Source organism: Geospiza fortis, unplaced genomic scaffold, assembly GCF_000277835.1.
Source record: "Geospiza fortis unplaced genomic scaffold, GeoFor_1.0 scaffold174, whole genome shotgun sequence".
Taxonomy (NCBI): Eukaryota; Metazoa; Chordata; class Aves; order Passeriformes; family Thraupidae; genus Geospiza; species Geospiza fortis.
Window position 1 is genome coordinate 601,685 of NW_005054480.1, and position 19,228 is coordinate 620,912.

The following is a 19,228-nucleotide window of genomic DNA, read 5'->3' on the forward strand; positions in this document are numbered from 1 at the left end:
CCCAGTCCAGGTGACCCCCGCTGCGACTCCCCGGGACCCCCCAGGGCCCCTCTCCCCGGCCGGGACCCCGGGCAACTCCCGCCCCTTGCCCCGCGCCGTGGGCTGTGCTCGGACCCTCCCGCCGCGCCCGCGGGTGTGTGTTCTTATCTCCCCCTGTGCCTGGGGCTGGGAGGTAGGGCTGGGCACCGCCGAGCGGGAGGAGGAGGATGATCAGCGACAGCATCGGGTCCCCAGGCCCTTAGATTAAAATGGCCACTTGCAGTCAGTCAGTCAGCAGCACCGGCGAGTCACCGTGTGCCGCCCCCAGGCCCGTCTCCTGCCTCAGCTTCGGGGAGCACCGGCCTTGCTCCCCGTGGCTTTGCTGTCACTGTGGGAGCCCAGAATCCCTTCTAACGGGGGTTGGAAACCAACCTAAGGGAGGCTGGATGGATCAGGGAGAGATGGAGCACCGGAAAATAGCCGGGGACTTAATCCGATTGAAGTAATGTGTCTAAGAAAGTAGAGGAGGTACTTTCATGGACAGGTACCTTTTTAAAAAAACGTCGTACTCTGATTTCTAAGACCGGGAGCAGTATTGTAGTGGAACTTGAGGACCCGTGGCTGTGTTAGACAGTATACATACCTGTGTCTTATGTGCTATCCTGGATAGGTCTACCAGTACAAATCTCATACAGACACACCGCCCCAAGTCTTTGTATCTTTATAGTTTTTGTTCATCTAAATTATGGCCAGAGTGTTAAAAAGTAATTGGTAGCATCTGTTATATCACAGTTTCTGACATCATAATGCTTAATTTGCTAAATACAGTCAGGAACATCTTAGCAATTTTGGCTTCCATTGGAATGACATCTTAAAGTCCACATTTGAATCTTATGTTGCTCATTCCGTAAATCTGTAATAAGGACCTTCCTGAATGCCTAGGTTGTGGTGAATAAGATAAAACCCAAAAGAATAAAGCAAATATATCAGAGATTATTAACAAATTAATGCAGAGCTGTGCTAGTAGCTAATAAAAATTGCATACCTAATGTAGTTTTAGGAATGTATACTTTTGTGGAGGTGTTGGAATAACTCAGTTTTTTCCATTGGATTTTTCCTGAAAATGAATGTGAAGTACATTGACTTTAATTTACTCTGGTGTTTAATAGAGGATTGAATTTAGCTAATCTTCTAGTTCCTTTGGGTGCTCACAGTGCATGTATGTGTTTACATTTTACATGACGATTATAGTGAATATTTATAGTGAATATTCTATATATATATAGAATTTCCTTTTAAGTATAAAGGTTAAATGAATAATAAACCAAGATCTGTATGTCTGCAGTTTTGAAGTGCAGATGAATTTTTAAAATCATCTTTTATTGCAGGGCTGAGGTGATCTTTAGACTAAAGATCCTGAACAATTCCTTTGAAGTTATATAATTGGAATAACATTCAAGTTTAATAGCTGATCCTAAGTGTGTTTTTGAGAAAATGGAAAACAGATCAAAAGAACCTTTTTCCTTTGCTATCATAAGTTTAAGATACTGTTTAATTTGCTATTGGTTAAAGACTCTACATCCTGTAAATGATTTGTGTGTTTACCACATCTGAAGGTGAAGACACACAGCGATCAGTGTTCAAGTAGTCCTTTCATAAGAAGGAATTTAATATTTTGAGCTGAAAACACAAGAGTCACTTAAAATGTCTGAGGGAGCTTACTTTTATGAGGCAGACTTGTTAGGTCCTTACTGGTGTGTTTACAGAGTGCTGCAAATCATGTATTCCACTCCAGTATATTTGAGAAAGAGATGGTGGTGGCAGGGGAAGGTGGTAAGATTTGATTTTACAACAAGTCTATAAGTTTTTTTGCAGTATTTGAAAAGACAGTTCACAGAATAAAAAAATCGTCTTCTTGGAAACCAGGCCAATAAATAAACAAACAAATGTTTTTCTACCTACTGAATGCATAGGTGAGGCTCATAAATCTTGAAAAATAGAAGGTGTTTCTGGATGCTGAACTGACCTATGGATTCTTAAAAATTGCTCGAAGTAACAAGTTGTTTTATGAACAAAAAATCACACTTGTAGTTGAAGTCTTTAGTTCTTTACACATACAGTATTTGGAAGTTCTGACACTATCATTTTTATAGCAACAAACAGAAATTTTCATAATAAACACAATATTGGTCACATTTTTAAAGGTTCTCTCTTGCCAAAATGGCTGTGAAAAATTCTGATGTGTTGGAAGAATATTAGTCTGCAATTTTAGATGACTCAATGCTCCCTAATGATCATAGTCAGAATTTTATTGATTTCAGCACTTAGTTCAAAAATTTGTGCAATTCTTTTTAGCAAACACACCTTTCTTGTAATATCTTAAAGTATGAATATCTCAAAATATATGAAGTCTTCATCTGGAAACATGCAGAGAAAATAAAAAGCCTAAACTGTGCATCAGAAAGAAGAGAGTCTAAGTAGATTCTGTTCAGTTTCAAGGCATAGAAGAGACTCTTCCAGTTGGACCTACAGTTATGTCCAGTTTGCCTGCCCACTCAGGGCTGGCCACGTTCCAGCACGTTGCTAAGGGCACTGTCCAGATGCTTTTGAACACTGACTGGCTGGGCATCGACCACTTCTCTAGGAAGCTGTTCCAGTGCTTGACCACCCTCTCTTTATAGAAATGCCTCCTAATGGCCAGGAAAGCTCTCCTGGTGCAGCTGTGAACTGCTCCCTCCTGTCCTGTCCCAGGATTACAGGGAGGAGAGCTCAGCACTTCCCTGTGGCCTTCCCCTCTTCAGGAAGCTGCAGAGAGCAGTGGGGTCACCCTTCAGCCTCCCTTTCCCCAAACTGGACAAGCCCAAGTTCCTCAGCTGCTCCTCACAGGAAGTTCCTTCCAGCCTTCCCACCAGCTTTCTTTTCCTCCTCAGGAAGCACTGAAGGACCTTCCCCTCCTCCTCCACCTGCAGGGCCCAGCAGGCCCCAGGCAAGGCCCATCCTCTCCCTGGGCCGGCTGTGCCCTGCTTGGTGCTTTGGGATGAACTTCTTAAATTTCACTCCGTTAATGACTGCCCAATGCTCCAATCTATCTAGATCCCTCACCAAGGGCTCTTGTCCCTAAAGAGCATCCACAGCACCTCCCAGTTTGAATCATTAGCCAAGTTGCTAATGGTGCACTCAACTCTTGGTTGCCAGATGAAGTCCCATTCAGTACAGCCCTTTGAGTGCTGCCATCCAGCCAGAGCACTGTGAACCTGCTCATCCCACAGCTGGGCAACTTGTTGGAAAAGGATGCTGTGAGGGGCAGTGTTAGCAGCTTTAGTCAAACTGGAACTGCATCCACTGCCATCCCTTCATCCAGGAGGCAGGTGACCTTATGATAGAAGGATAGGTTGGTTAAACAGGATTTTCCTTTGTGAAACTGTTGACTGTAGGAGATGATTGCATTGTTCTTTAACAATTCTTTCACCTTCCAGTAGCACTTAGTATCTCCATAGTTTTTCCAGCAGCTGAGGTTACACTAATATGTCTCCAGTTCCATTTCTTGCCTCACGCCTTTGTAAATGGGAATTACACTGGCAAGCTTCCAGTCAGCAGTGACCTGCCCAGACTCCTAAGGCCTTCAGTAGATGATTGAGAGATCTTGCTGTGGCAGCTGCAGGCCCATTCAGTACTCTGGGGTGAATCCCATCAGGGCCTACAGAGATGTGGGAACATTCTGGTCCCACAGAATTTGAGTATTCACAGTTGTGGATTTCCCGTTCAGAAGACTCAGAGGAAAAATCTGCTGTATTAAGTGATTGCTGAAAGGTGCTTTTAAGGAGAGTTTCTGTATTTAATTTTAGACTTATTGCAGACTGGCATAAACTCTTTCTGAATTGCAATTCCTCAAAATGACAGTATTCTAATTTGTGTTATTAGTAGTGAATCATAGGATCATAGAATATCCTGAATTAGAAAGGACCCACAGGGAACATTGAAGTGCAACTCCTGGCCCTACACAGGACGTCCCCAAGAATCACACCACGTGCCTGAGAATATTGTCTAAACATTTCTGTAACTCTGCCAGGCTGGTACTGTGACCACTTCCCTGGGGAGCAGTTCCAGTGCCCAGCCACCCTCTGGGTGGAAAAACCTTTTGCTGATACCCAGCCTAAACCTCCCCTGGCACAACTTCAGGCCATTCCCTTGGGTCCTGTCACTGTCACCACAGAGCAGAGATCAGTGCCTGCCCCTTTGCTTCCAGTTGTGAGGGTGTTGAAGGCCACAGGGACGTCTCCCTCAGTCTCCTCCTGGCTGAACAGACCAAATGAACTCAGCCACTCCTCACATGGCTTCCCCTCCAGGCTCTTCACCATCATTATGGCCTTCCTTTGGACACTGTCTTACAGGTTAATACCTTTTTTACACTGTGGCCCCCAAAACTGCCCCCAGCACTCAAGGTGAGGCCGCCCCAGAGCAGAGCAGAGCAGGACAATCCCCTCCCTTGCCTGGCTGATGATGCTGTCCCTGATGCCCCCAGGACAGGGTTGGCCCTCCTGGCTGCCAGGGCAATGCTGACTCAACTTGCCATCGGCCTGGAGCCCTAGGTCCCTTTCTGTGACACAGCTTTCCAGCCTCTCCTTCCCCAGTCTATCCACACATCCAGGGGTGCCCTGTCCCAGGTGCAGAATTTAAACTAAGAAGACAGTGGAGTGTAGAAGTCACTGTATCTTCCTGGAATTCCAGCTTATCCATGGTCATAGTGGATCATTTAAATACTCTGTCATCCTTCACATGAAGAAGAAATTAAAATTTGTCCAAGTCTTAACATTAAATACTGATCTTTGAAGTGGTTATAAAGGCCAGGTTGATAGATGCTTAGGTGGTAGACCTTGGATTTGGAAAATTCAGGAGTACTGGGTTATTGCTGTCTAGCCCCAGCCAGCAACTACGTACTGCACAGCCTCTTGCTCGCTTCCTACCCACCGTGGTGCGGAGGAGAATCAAAGAAGTAAAACTCCTGGATTGAGATAGGAACAGTTCATAGCTGAAAGAAAATAAAAATAATAATATGAATTATAGCAGTAATACAAATTAAAGTAGTAGTAGTAATGAAGGGATTAGGGGGAATAAAACCCTAGAGGAGAAGGTAATGCACAACACAGTTGCTTATCCCCTGCTGACTAATGTTCAGCCTGTTCTCCAGAAACAATTAGCAGCTCCTGGCCAACTCGTCCTGGTTTATACATGCATACATGATGTTCTATGGCATGGAATAGCCCCTTTGGCCAGTCTGGGTCAGCTCTCCTGGCCACGCTGCCACCCAGCTTCTTGTGTACCTGCTCACTGGCAGAACACAAGGAATTGAAAATTTCTTGACTTGGAGTGAGCCCTGCTAGGAACAACTAAACCATCTCTGTGTTACCAGCATAATTCTCTTACTAAATCCAAAACACAGAACTGAACCAGCTACTAAGAAGAAAATTAACTTTACCCTGGCCAAAATCAGGATGGGAATGCAGAACTTGGTAATATTTGCTGTTGTGACAGTATAATCAGTGAAGTTCCTTCAAAGAAGAGGAATAGATTACTGTATTTATTAGTTCGTACATACTAATTTTCATAAAACATACTTGAAATCTTGTTTCATATTTAATTAAAGACAGCAAAAGAGCTAAGTGCCCTTTAAACCTGTAAATAATGTATTAGAGGCATTCTTGTTCTGTTCAGTGTTGTTGCTGCGTGAAATTTCCTGCTACCCTACTCATTTAAAATTCTTTGTGTGCTCTACACAGTAATAATATTGTGATTTACGGAGGGAAGCATTAGATTATGCAAATAGTAATGCAGGAAATTTCTCTGAACATTACAGGACCTTTACAGTTTGTGCTTTCTGCTTGTGGTGGTATTAGGGCCTAAGGTTATAAACCTGCATGCAATGCAAACTTCATTTGTTACTTATTGCAGTGACTGTACTAATCCATCTGTTAAGGAGCCTAAAATAAATGTGGAATTTGGTGGTACTAGACTTTTTGTGTATGTGTGTGCGTGCATGCTGTGTACCTCACCAGAGCCACTGTGTGACTACTCAATTTGAAATTAACAGCCTAATATTGGCTTGTCTTTCCAATGTAAAATAATATTAGCATTCTTGGTTCGGTGCTGGAGAGAGGTATAATTATGCTTCTAATCTCAAATTAGCTGGTTAAAATGCTGATGGAGAGATAGGGGCACTGAGTAACATTTGGACAGAGAAGTGTGCAAATGTGATTGTTTCATTTAATTAATCTTGTATTATGGTTTTGGTTTCTGTTAAAAAGGTGAAGAATCTCTTAAGTGCTGTGAGTTTCATCTTGGTGGTGTTCATACTGTGTCTTGCTCTAATGAGACAGAACACTGATGGGAGATGCTTGGGTGGTTAGGAATGATTTGTTAACTTTGAATTGCCTTCAAGCAGCTTGAATATTACTGAGTGTGGTGAGCTGTCACAGATAAAGGCAATTTTAGCAGTGCAGGTTCAGAGCAGACCACAATGCCTGTGAGTCCAGGTTAAGATGCAATCTTCTAGGCAGCAGTATGGAAGTGAGCTCTTGCATTTACAGCTGGTTTGGAATTCAAATGTAGTGCACCATATTACAGCATATTCAAGTGGTGTAAAACAACAAAAGAAACTGAATTGCTACGCATGGATGAGTTGGCTGTTGAGAATTGATTGGGGGTGGAGTGTTCTTTTCACAATTGCTAGTATTTCTAATTACTTTTGTCTTCAATATCTTGCCCCAGTTAACTCTTCTTCATCTAGATACCGGTTTAAAAAGGATTGAGTCTTTGAGAGATATTAGGACTGTAGTTCACACAGGCATACCAGACCAAGCTTAAGGTATCACTAAACATAATTCAGTCTTGTGTTGGTGAAAATGGGATGGTGAGGACGTGGGTAGGACTTGTTCTGCAGACAGGATGTACTACTAGACTTGAGCAGTGAAAGTAATTCAGTTTTACCACAAGATGAAGCTGAAAACTCAGAATGCTTGCTCTGTGTACTTACTGCCCATGCTCTCTTGAGTTCCATCGCATCTTGACACATAGATAATTCTTAGCAGAAGAGACTTCACTGAATATGGTGGAGCTGATTCTCCTTTGGTCAATGAATGCTAGTGTTTAGTGCTGTAGTTAAACATGCTGTTCTAGCTCAATGTACACAAGAAGCCTCCAGTACTTTTGTTTTTGAAAGGATTTTGATGGACTTCTTTTCAAATCATTGAAGTCCCGCTCCCAAAGGAGATATGTCAACATGAGAAAGGCAATAAGTGGCTCTGGGTTTGTTAACATGGGTTGTATGGCAGTATTGTAATAGGCTGTAACAGGGAGACAGAGAAGGTGGTAAATGAGGGGGAAAGATACCTTGAGTCGAAGAAGCGTTTGTCATTTTAAGGAGGGCAAGCCTGCTAACTAGTTGAAATTTGCAGCAGGTGCTTGTCTTTAGGAACTGACCACTTTGGGAAGATTTTATGTTTATGGTATAGCTGTGTCCTTTGTATCCTCGGAATGGGTTGGTGATTATAGGCTTAACTGTGGGGTGTTAAATTATGTGTGAAATTTTGTATGCTGCTAAAATACAACAATGGTAGCTTACAGCATAGTTACATTATTGATGCTAGAAAAGCAAAGTAGTGGTTTAAGGCAGGAAATACAGAATGTTTTAACAATTTAGTACAATTTTCCATACTAGTGAAGTTTCCTTCCTTTTATGGAGAACTTGCCAATTTCAGCATTTTTTCTGTTTAGCATCTTCATTAATGGTCCAGATGTTAGGGCAGAGTGTACTCTCAGCAAGCTTGCTCATGACAGAAGATGATGAGGAGTGACTTATGTGCCAGGGGGTTACAGTGACATCCAGAGGGACTTCAAAAACCTGGAGAAAAGGGCTGCCAAGAATCTCGGGAAGTTCAACAAGGGGAAGTGCAAAGTTCAGTATGAAAGAGCAACCCCACGCACTAGTATGTGCTGTGGGCCACCCAGCTGGAAAGGAAGAGGACCTGGGGGTCCTGTGGACACCAGACTTGAATGTGAGCCAGCAGTGGGTCCTTGCAGCAAAGAAGGAGAATGGCATCCTGGGATGCATTAGATAAAGTGTTACCAGGTGGGTAAGGGACGTGATCATTCCCCTCTTATACAGTACCAATGAGGCCACACCTGGAATCCTGTGTCTGTTTCTGGGCTTCAGTACAGGAGAGATATGGACATACTGGAGAGAGCCCGAGAGGCCCACCAAAGCTGCTGAGGAGTCTGCGGCATTTCTCTAATGAGAAAAGGCTGGGAGAGCTGGGACTATTCAGCCTGGAGGAGGGTGAGGAGGATCTTAATAAGTATAAATACCTGAAGGAAGGCTGCAGAGAGGGTAGAGTCAGGCTTCTTCTCAGTGGTGCACAGTGCCAGGACCAGAGGCAGTGGGCATAAACTGGAGCACAGGAGGTTCCCTCTGAACGTGAAAAAGCACTTTGTGAATACAAGAATGACTGAGTCCTCGTGCATGAGGCCTAGGTAAGTTGGAGTCTCCATCCTCAGAGATGCTCAGAAGCTGTCTGGGTACAGTCCTGGGTGTTTGGCTGTGGGTGATGCTGCCTAAGTGGGATTGGACCCCGATGACTTCCAGAGGTCCCTTCTAATCTCTGCCATTTCGTGATTTTGACAGGGATGATGTTAATAGTTGCTCCTTTTTTAAATAGATGTATTCTCTGAAGCTCGGTTCTTTTTGTTTTTTGCGTGTTACCATTCAAGGCAGTTGAATAGACTTGAAAAAATGAATTTTTTTAAAGAAAGTAATATGGACAGTGGGCTGTCTGTTGTGTGTAGCCAGGCAAGGAGAGGTTGATACAGAGCATATATTACATCACTGTTACAGACACCTGTAGTGTATACAGGGAACAAAAAATGGCAGAATTTGATTAGATTGGAATCAGGTTGTGAGAGTAAATGTAGAGATTATCAGAGAAGAAAGGATGTTTTGAAAGCATGAAGCTGTTCATCTTTGAGGTATTGATAAGTATATGGTTTAGCTATCTAGTGGCAGTCAATAATTTGTAATGGCATGATGCTAGCAAGTTGTTAGAGCAAGGAAGGGGAAGGGAAAACTCAAAATGGCTACAAAACCCTGTCTTTTTGAGGCTTTATGTAGTTAAACCATAGAATGTATTACTGCTGAAATTTAGCAGAATTCATGAGGGTATAGCACATTTGCATGCCTTCAGGCCTCTCTGGATTCCTAGTGCATTAGAATGGGAAAAAAGTGATTTTCCCTAAAGTTCTAAGAAGATATTCAAATATTGAAAATTTTATGCCCGTAGTGAGTGATAGGCTCCAGAAACACAAAGTCACTCCTAAAGTGCAATGTACTGTAGTGTGATATTTCATTTCACCATTTTATGCTGTTTATTGTCAAGTGTGTTTAGGAGAATAAAGCTCACCTTTTTTTTCTTGTTAATTGTAATTTTGGTTTTGTTGTGCTCTGTCCATGTTCCATTAGCACATCTGAAACTTCATCTGACCAGTTATTCAGGAGTGCCTCTTCCTAGGTTAGGATCTGAAGCAGTAGCAGATTGCACTGCTCCTAGCAGTTTTTACAGAACTAGAACATACTTATTTCAATCATCATGTTCCTGAAAGAACTGCAGAACTGTGTTTTTGCTATTCTGCTATTAATAGACTTATCTGTGAAACTTCGAGAAACCTGGCACTTAGATTTCACCAAATATGGTTCCTTAATGCTAATGCGTTCCAGTGTTCTTAAAAGGTACAAGTCAAAAAATACATCCTAATTAGTGGAAGGTTTCATTCAAGGTACTCATATTTTAAAAACTATTTTAGAACTTAGCTTAAATGTTGTGCATGGAAATAAAAAAAAATAAACCCCTGGAAGAAATATGTTTTAAAAGTTGTAATTTCTGAGGAATACTGTCTTTTGGGCAGAGACATACTTGGTTTTAGGCCAGAAGCTAACTGTCTATCAAAACAGCACTTGTCAGAAAACTAAAACTGAAAAATCAGAGATGTTCTTTGCCTCTTGGAGGAGAGTTTTCAGTGTTCAGCAAGATAAACAGAGCTTATAGGAGCATATGAGCAGCGTTTGTGTGCATGTGTTGCTTGTTAATACAGCAGTGTGCTGAAGATAAGCATGTTATGCGCATGAGTAACAATTAATTTCTTCTTTTTTATTCAAATAAATGAATCACGTGTGATAAAAAGCAGGGCTTATAGGGAATGTTTTTTGTGCTTCCTATATACATACCCTTTATCTTTATCTTACTTGGAAGTAGGCTGCCTTTTCCTGAAAATGTATTATTCCTCTGACAGTAACTGCCACAGATGGATTATCCCATTTCTTAATGCATGACTTACTCAGCAAATACCTTAATGTGGAAAATAAAGTATCTTGCAATCTTCATTCATCTGGCAAAATAGATAGCATTATATCAAAATGTTGTAATTTCTTTACGTTGCTAACATGAAAAAATACGTAAAGTTTTCTACTTCCCATTTAGTTTTAAACAAAAAAGCCTCCACAATTTTTTTCTAGAAAAGGGCAGTAACTGGAAATAAAAAAAGGCGTGACATAAGTGTATTGCAGAAGAGAATTCAATATTTGTTTCAGATTTGCTCTTAATACTGTGTCTTTCTTTGGAAATCCAGATCTTCTTTTCTTTCAGTGTTGCTGTTGGGAAGTAACTAACAAAAGTTCTCCTGTATTCCATCTAGCAAGCACTTATCTAAGCTTTTTGAGGGAATAATGCTGCTTATTTGCAAACCTACCTTATATGGTTGTTTAAGGGAGACAAACACATGGTTGTGGAGCTGAAGAACATTGTTTTGCCAAATGGACACCTGTACCTCATTAATTGCTGTTGACCAGCAATTTCTGCTCTCAACAACTTTGGACTGTTTAACTGTGCAAGCGTGCTGCCAGCTTTTTTTTTTTTTTTTTTTTGCTTTGAAAGTTGGTGTTTCTTTTTTTGTATCAAAAGCACTGCTACAGTGTTCTTGCTGAAGGTCTTTAGGCAGTTCAGAAAAGGTTATTAATTGCTGCTTGAATATTGTGCTTTTTGACAAGAGAAATAGAAGTTAGCAACAGAATTATGACATTAACCTAGTTATTTTAGTAAGAAATACAGAGTAGTGATTGCTAACACCTTATGTTTTGAGAGCTTGTTCTCAAGGTGTAGACTTTTTGCTGCTGATGTTTTAATACAAGTTGGCCAAAGGGTAGAGTTTTCCAGGCGAAGTATCCACCTAGCATTACACCAGTTTTTGTAAATCTGTGCTGTAACTCATTTGATTTTGTGGTGTAGAATTGGGCAAGGAGATCTTTGTAATTATTTGGTGCCTCAGTGATTGCAATGGAGACTTTGCGAAAAAGAAAAGTATTTTAAAATACTGTTTTATTTCAGAATGACAGTTCTGGGTTTTCAGAACTGGGTCCAATGTCAATACCATGCAAACAGCCACTGTATTACTCTTATATCTGACTTAAAAAGTATCAGGGCAAAATGTGCACCTGCTTTGAGAAAAGGTACTTGTATTTGATGAAAGGAGTTGTGTGCACAAGACAGCAGTGTGGATAAGGCCAGTTTTTGCTTTGGCCTTTGCTCTGGGATGAATTATGCAAGATGGAGAGACAGGGTGGCCCCTCATCCCCACCTCTAGAAAATCAGATTATCATGGAATTAGAGAAACATACTGTGGAGAAACATACATGGTCACAACTCTCTGCAATCAGTCTTATCTAACAGGTTTAATATCATAGTAGTACTTTACAGTATGTGGCACTTGTGCTGATACTAATGTAACAGAAAGATTGGTATTTCCCATCATTAGTGTCAGTAGGAATTATAATAGATGTTATTCAAAGATTTGAGTCAAAGGTGTTTCAGAAAAAATACTTTTGCACAGTAATACAGTATTGCTAAAAAAGAGTTAACCTCTCATTTTCTTGGAGTTATTCAATTAGAATGTGAAAGATTCTAACAAGTTAAGTATATACTGTGGTAAAACTACTGAATAGAGGTGACCTTGTTTGAGAAGAGGAAATAAAGAGAATGAGGAAATAGTATTGTAGATATGGAAGTTTAAAAACAGGTAAGGAGAGACAAAACACTTTAGGTAAGGTCCTGCAAATGACCTTCTGTAGTTGACTGAAATATATACCTACAGAATCTGGAGCAGAAAAATTGGGGGCATCATGTGCACTTCAAACTGGCTCTAGATGGGATAGGGAAATGCAGTAACACAGGCACCTGAACAGGAAGATGAGCATGGAAGAGTATATTGTTCCCAGAAAACAGAAATTAAGTCAGCTTTGTAGGGAAGCATTATTTCTATTACAGTCAGAAAGACCTAAAGAAATAGGTCTAGTATCAGTAAAATACATTCTTTTTGAATGAAAATTTCTTGTGGAAGATGTGGTATAACAGTAGTACAGCAGAGTACAATTGGAAGCTACTTGGAGCTTCCTAAATTAAAGAATAATTCATTGTGAAAGTGAATTTAAACACTCCAAGAATTGTTACATGAAGGTGCATTGAATTGAGTGGTCAGAAACTGGTTCTGCCTTTGTAGGTGTTGGTCTAGAGCTCATTTGCTTTTGAAATTGGAGCCTTAATAAACTAAGGAAAAAATTCTTGACAGGATGCTCAAACGTCATGTGCTGGTTTTGGCTGGGGTGGAGTTGATTTTCTTCATAGTAGTTGATAGTAGGCTGTGCTTTGGATTTGTGCTGAAAACAGTGTTGATAATACAGACGTGTTCTTTATTGTTGAGCAGTACTCACAGAGTCAAGCAAGGCCTTTTCTGCTCCTCACCCCACCCACCAGTGAGAGGCCTGGTGGTGCACAAGAAGTTGGAATAGGACACAGGCAGGACAGTGACCCCGACTGACCAAAGGGACATCCCATACTATATAGCATCATGCTCAATGATAAAACTAGGGAGAGAAGGAGGAAGGAGGTGATATTCAGAGTGATGATATTTGTCTTCCCAAATAGTAACTGTTTTTCTGTGATGGAATCTGGCTTTCCTGAGATGGCTGAACACCTTCCTCTTTTCTGGGCATAGTGCTTCACCTCAGTGTTTTGTGTGGGGCCCAGAACTGGACACAGGATTCAAGGTGTGGCCTCACTAGTTCCTGAGTACAGGGGAAAAATCCCTTTCCCGGTCCTGCTGGCCACATTGCTCATACAGGCCAGGATTCCATTGGTCTTCTTGGCCACCTGGGCACACTGGCTCATATTCAGCCACTGTTGACCAGCACCCCCACGTCCTTTCCCCCTGGGCAGCTTTCCAGCCATTCTTCCTCAAGTTTGTAATGTAGCCTGGGGTTGTTGTGACCTAAGGGCAGGACCCAGCACCTGGCCTTGTTGTGCCTCATGTGATTGGCTTTGGCCCATTAATCCATCCTGTCCGAATCCTTGTTTTGTTTTGCCTCTGTGTGTGGCCTTTGTCTTTCATATCAAACTGTCTATCTCAATCCACAAGCTCTTTTACTCTTCCAGTTCTCTCACTGCTTCTGCTGTGGGGGAGTGAGTAAGTGGCTGTGTGAGGCTGAGTTGCCAGCTGGGGTTAAACCATGACACACTGGAACAGGTTGTCTAGAGCAGCCTTGGGGTCTCCATTCTTGGAGGTGATCAGTCCCTGAGCAGACAAGGCCCTGAGAAACTTCTAGCTTTGAAATAAACTGTCTTTTGAGCATTGGATAAGTACAGGTGACTTCCAAATCCTTGTTTAAACCTAAATTGTTCTGTGAGTTTTAAACTCCTCCAAGTTAATAAAGCAAACTGAATCAAGTGTATTTGGAAGAGAGCTTGGACTCAAAAATGCTAGTAAGGGATATTAGAATTTATTTTGGGGAAGAGAAGAATTGATCTACAAAGAGAAGTGGCTGCATTAATGAGTTTGCTGCTTTCTCTGCAGTCTTGCAATACCTGTTGGTGTATTCTTAACTCATAGAACATACAGAGTAATTTGTATAAATTCAGCTTTTCCCCACGGTGTTGAGGGATGTGGTGAAGAAAATGCACGCTGACATACTGTATTTCATTGGTGTTCTAATAACTTGATGACATGCCTAGATCTTTTGGAGACTTATTATCAAGACTAAGAAGAAATTCTTGATGTGGTGCAGTATGAAAAAGGACTGCTTAAGGTAGAGATTAGTAAAATAATTGTAGAGAAGGAGCTGGTAGAAGTGATTAGTAGAATTAGAAGAACTATTATTAAATACCAGTAATTGCAGTGGAGTTCACTAGGGATTGGTTATGACTTAAGTATTTCTACTAGTGTGGCATATTGTGCTATTTCATGTGAGGAAAATAGAGTCAGTACACAGGTAACTTTACAAGAGTCTGCTCTGAGGAAGCTAGACTGCTGGGAGAGAAAGCAGTTGTCTGGAGTAGAGTGGGTGGCACAGCTGAAACTTCGTATGAAATGACGCATGAGGTTCTTGCCATCTGTAGTCAAAGAAAAACATAATATTAAGATAGGTGCACAGATGAAGGAAGAGTGGAATAGGGAGTTTGGCAGAATAATCTGGGAGGAGCAAAGTTCATCTTGGCAAACGTGATGAGGCACTAATCACCAAATCAGGGTAAGAACTCCTGTCAGTTAATTAAAGAAGTTAGCACAAGGATATTTTTATGTAAATTAATTACATTGAAATGTCTACTCATCTTAATGTTAAAGGCTTTCAGTAAGGTCATGGAAGAGAAGAATGCCACAAATTTAGAGGAGATGTCACCATTAATTTCTGTTACATAATGTAACACAACTTTTAGAAAGGAAGAAGCAGTCAGTTATAGAATACTTTCCTGCAGTCTTGCAAACTTGATCACTAGCTCTGCATGAAGTTGCAGAAGCAAAGGGAACAGGTTTGCTAAAATAAACATGGTCATAGACCCTGTATTAGCCTTAGAAATCTCATTATTTGGGCTGTTAACTCTATGCCGTGACAAGGAATTTTGCTGCTTAGTTGCATGAGAAATGAAGTTGTCTGTACCATAATCTTGTCAATAGTTCTGCTGGTAATGTTCGTAATCTTTTCACAATTTTAAAAACTGAAAACTATCAGGTATCTTTAATCATACATATTCTGATAACAAAAGCATTTTCTTTGCTTAACTGACTGGTTCTGTTACTTTGTAGTGTGTTGTGAGCACTGTATCTTGTTTTGTAACAGTAACAAATAGTTTCATGACACGCGGAAAAGCCGCTCTAGCCCTTCTGCACAAGTCTACTCCCTTTCTGCTCTGTTTCCCTGTATATATATAATTAATATGGGTTCTCGGCAGACCTATTTTGTAAGCTGCTGTGTTTCTTAACGTTTCTGCCACACTAGAATATGACCCCAATAAGAAACCTTCACATTGTTTTCTGGTAGATTAATGAGTTAAATCAGTGCACTGAATGGCTTGACAAGTAGCAGAATTAGCACCAGGGATGGAATAAGATGGCTTAGCCAGGATTGGTGTTTGGGAGAAGGGAAGACTAAGAGTGAGAAAAGTGTGAAGCAAGACTTACCTTGTTGGCAGCATTAGACTATTGATGTGTTCAACTGCAGTCAGTTAGGCCGTCTGCTGTCTGTTTACTCAGTTTAATGTGATTTTAGTAGATATATATGGCCATGATAATTACCTTAGATTTTGTTACTATTTTACACTTTGTACTGTTAGTTATGTAGATAATGAGACCTAATTTTATAGACTATCATTCATTTCTACGATCATAAAACAGTCTTCCTGAATTTTGTGGTGGAGTCCAGTTTCTCATGTTAAGTAAACAGAATTTTCCTGTGAACATCAGGGAGGAGGAGTTGCAAGCAGCGATGTGAGGTACATCAAAGTAGAATAGGTCTTTTCATTTTGCTCTTAGGCTAATAATTGAAAATAACATAAAACATTATTATATCTCAACTCACAATTGAAGTAAAATTGGATAGAATGCAAGCAGTCTTTTAAGCAGTGAGGTACATGTGATGGGAAGAAGGTGGAGCCCAGACATTTAAGTCCATCAGTAGTAAAATTTTCTCTGTTTCTGCTGTGAGAATGGTTGGGAGGGGGCTGCGCGGTTTTTTTTAATTTTTTAACGTGGGTTCTGCTGTAATTGAAATTACAAAATCAGGTTTTCTAAAAATAAGTAAGAAAAAATTACTGAACACAAGGGAGTTGTGGAAATTACTTTTGTGAAATTAAAAGTATATAGATATAGCTATTATTGAACAGCAGTGTAGGAAATGTACAAAAATAATCAGAATTATCACTGAATCCCCACTTAATGTCATTATTCCAGATAGTGATATTTTACCTATATTTTACCTGCTTCACTTTGTTTGCTTAAAAATCAAAATAACTATTCCAACTTTCTAATAATAATCCACAGTTATACATCATAACAGGACAACATCATGCAGAGTTACATATCAGTACAGGACAGTAATTCTAGTTTCTGTTCAAGTAATTAAACCTTTGAAGGAATCAATTTTTATTTCTGCTGTTAGTATTTGTGGATTTTTAGTAAATCGCTACATATTAGCATCCTACCTGCGAATTTTAGAGGCAGATTAGTCTCAGCAGGTGCCTGGGAGATTGCCAGAGTGGTTTTCTTGCTTGATGTGATTGTCTGCACTTGTGATGCTTTGTATTGTGTCAGTGGACTTCTACTCGGGCAAGTGGGACCAGCTCCTACAATTCTAACCATCTGTTGCAGAAGTCCCCTATCAGATATGTGTGTCTAAGTAAATACAGCAGTTCCGAGCTGATTTTCATGGCTGTCTTTAAAATTTAATTGCTTGAATATGGTGTAATGAAAAATTTCATGTTAGTACAGGTCAGTAATGAGCTCTCACACAAAAGTAGCATTTTTCTTAATTTGACAGGTGTGTCACTTTACTGAAGAACTACTAAAGTATTCAAAACTTGCTAGTCTGGAAAAGCTATCAGTTTGGGATTACTGCATTATTTTGAATGAAAGGCTTGTGTTCCACTGCTTAGAGAAAACTCAACACAAACACTTCCCCTTTATTAAGTAAATAATCATCTACATGAAATATGAGGAACTATAGGGGTAGAACACTGAGTAATGGGTACCAATTGAAAGAGAGGACATTTAGATTAGGTGTTGGGAAGACATTCCTTACTCTGAAAGTAGCAAGACAGCTGGAACCAGTTGCCCGGGGAGGTTGTGGGTGTCCCAGCCCTGGCAGCATTGGCCTTGAGCGATCTGGTCGAGTAGGAGTTTGCATGGAGGTTGGGACTGGATGGTCTTTAATGTCCCTTCCTGTGTGTTAACATTCTGTGATTATGTTCTATGTGTCCATCCACAGAAATTTAACAATGATACGTCCTATTTCACGGGGATGGAAGATGGTTAATAAAAGCCATTAAGTAAGAGTATGCACAGATAGAAGGCTGCTCCAGATCTGTCTGTAGAGCAGGAAAAGTATTAATCAAATCTGGGGTTTTGAAATGTGTAGGCATTAGCTTTCTGCATTGGATTAATTACTTACTGTCTTCTGCCAATACAGCCAGCAGCCAGCTTCGGGTGTAGCCTATTCCGATCCAACCACAGTTGCCAGCTACACTGTCCACCAGGCGCCAGTGGCGGCACACACAGTCACTGCAGCCTATGCCCCGGCCGCAGCCACGGTGGCGGTGGCCAGGCCTGCCCCGGTGGCCGTGGCAGCTGCTGCCACAGCTGCGGCCTACGGTGGCTATCCCACAGCACACACCGCTACAGACTACGGCTACACGCAGCGCCAGCAAGAAGCTCCACCGCCACCACCTCCTGTCACCACGCAGAATTACCAGGTAGGTTCCTGCTGTGGGATTTTTAAGAGGTGCTTTGAGAGGAAGAAGCCTGTTTGGAAAAGAAAATGTGATTTTGTGCAACTGCTGCTGTAAAGAAAAGCCCTGTCTTCTGTTAGCTTAGATGTTGGCTTGGTCTGCGGTAAACTGGGTCATGGAGCTGAAAAGACTGTTCCAGTAAAAAATTTCAGTAGAGGTAGAAATGGTTCCTTTGTCAGATTCCTGGGTGCCACTGGAGTCTAGTACCAAGCCTGTGAGGACAGAAGATTGCCCTAGGAGATAAACTACTCTGTAGGTAGTTTTTTGGATATCCTCTTCTGAGATCCCTGCCTAACGATCTGTGGATACAGGCTTTTCCAAAAGGGCTTTTTCTCTCTGTCCTGTTTCATCTTGAAATACTATGTTTCTTGCAATAGTTTTTCACCTTTTTAATTCTGAACTTACCAGGGCATTATCTAGATTCTAGTTAGCATTTTGGTTTGTTTAAAAGGACTATATTATTGCTGCATGTTCTCAGTTCTTTTGTATAGCTTCTGCAATTTGTTATATATTATGAGGTCAGTTATTAGATACCTTTGGAAAAAAAAGAGAATCCTCCTAAACTAAGTAAAATAATTCCTGTTTACACAGGTTGGACGAAAAAGGATTTTGTTGTTGTATTTCCGGGCATTAAAAAGTATTTTAATACGTTAGTGCATTTCAGCTCTAGTAGGTCACGCCTTGTTCCCCCTCAGTTGATCAACTCTTCGCGTTTTACCATAAACATGGAGAGGATGGGAGAATGTGTATGTACATGCATGTAGTGGCTTCCAGGCATCTCGTTCTAGCTTATTAGAGATCTCCTGAGTTGTAAAGGTACCCGATGAGCTACTTGCCTTGCCTTTGAAGACCAGTTACGTTTCCCTAATGAACTACTTGATACACCAAAAAGTAAAGAAGGCTTTAAAAATACTACTTTCATACTCTAAAAAATGTAACCAAGAAAAATGTTGTTAATTACAAGATTTTTAAAGCCAATACAAGCTTATGTTTTTACCCCTGAGAATTTATTTGGCCTTGTAGAAATTCATGTTTTGTAGAGATCTGTGGTGGAATTTTTCTTAATATTTCACAGAAATAGAATCTGATATTGTCATTAAAACCTATTGAGAGTAGATGTTTTTAAAAAAAATTTGGTAGAGAAAGGGATTAATAGCATGAAGGTAATTCCAGTATTGAGTCTGTAGAAGGCAATTAGGGCTGTTTCAGGCCTGAAGTATCTATGAAAGTAAATTTAATTTCTCTAATGCATTTATATGTATATACTGTACGTGTAGATGGGGAATTTTTATTCTACTTGAGTAAGCCAGAAGATGGCACATTGTTAATTTGACTCTGCTGATCATTTCTGTTACTCTAGCCATATACTTACAGGTGGTTTC

At 40.7% G+C, this 19,228-nt stretch overlaps 1 protein-coding gene and 1 non-coding gene across 2 annotated transcripts in view; both read left to right on the top strand.

Annotated features, from left to right (window-relative positions):
- The first annotated feature begins 14,824 nt into the window (after window positions 1-14,824).
- LOC115948707 lies at window positions 14,825-14,962 on the top strand. Its single transcript, XR_004082497.1, has one exon. It is a non-coding gene; the product is annotated as a small nucleolar RNA SNORA66 (small nucleolar RNA).
- A 2,554-nt stretch (window positions 14,963-17,516) lies between these two features.
- Window positions 17,517-19,228, top strand: part of ZFR (zinc finger RNA binding protein) — a gene marked incomplete at its 5' end in the record, with an annotated part of 28,850 nt that continues 27,138 nt past the window's right edge. The window contains 1 exon segment of the mRNA XM_031063076.1: window positions 17,517-17,810. Within this exon segment, the coding sequence (XP_030918936.1) occupies window positions 17,517-17,810 (294 nt within the window).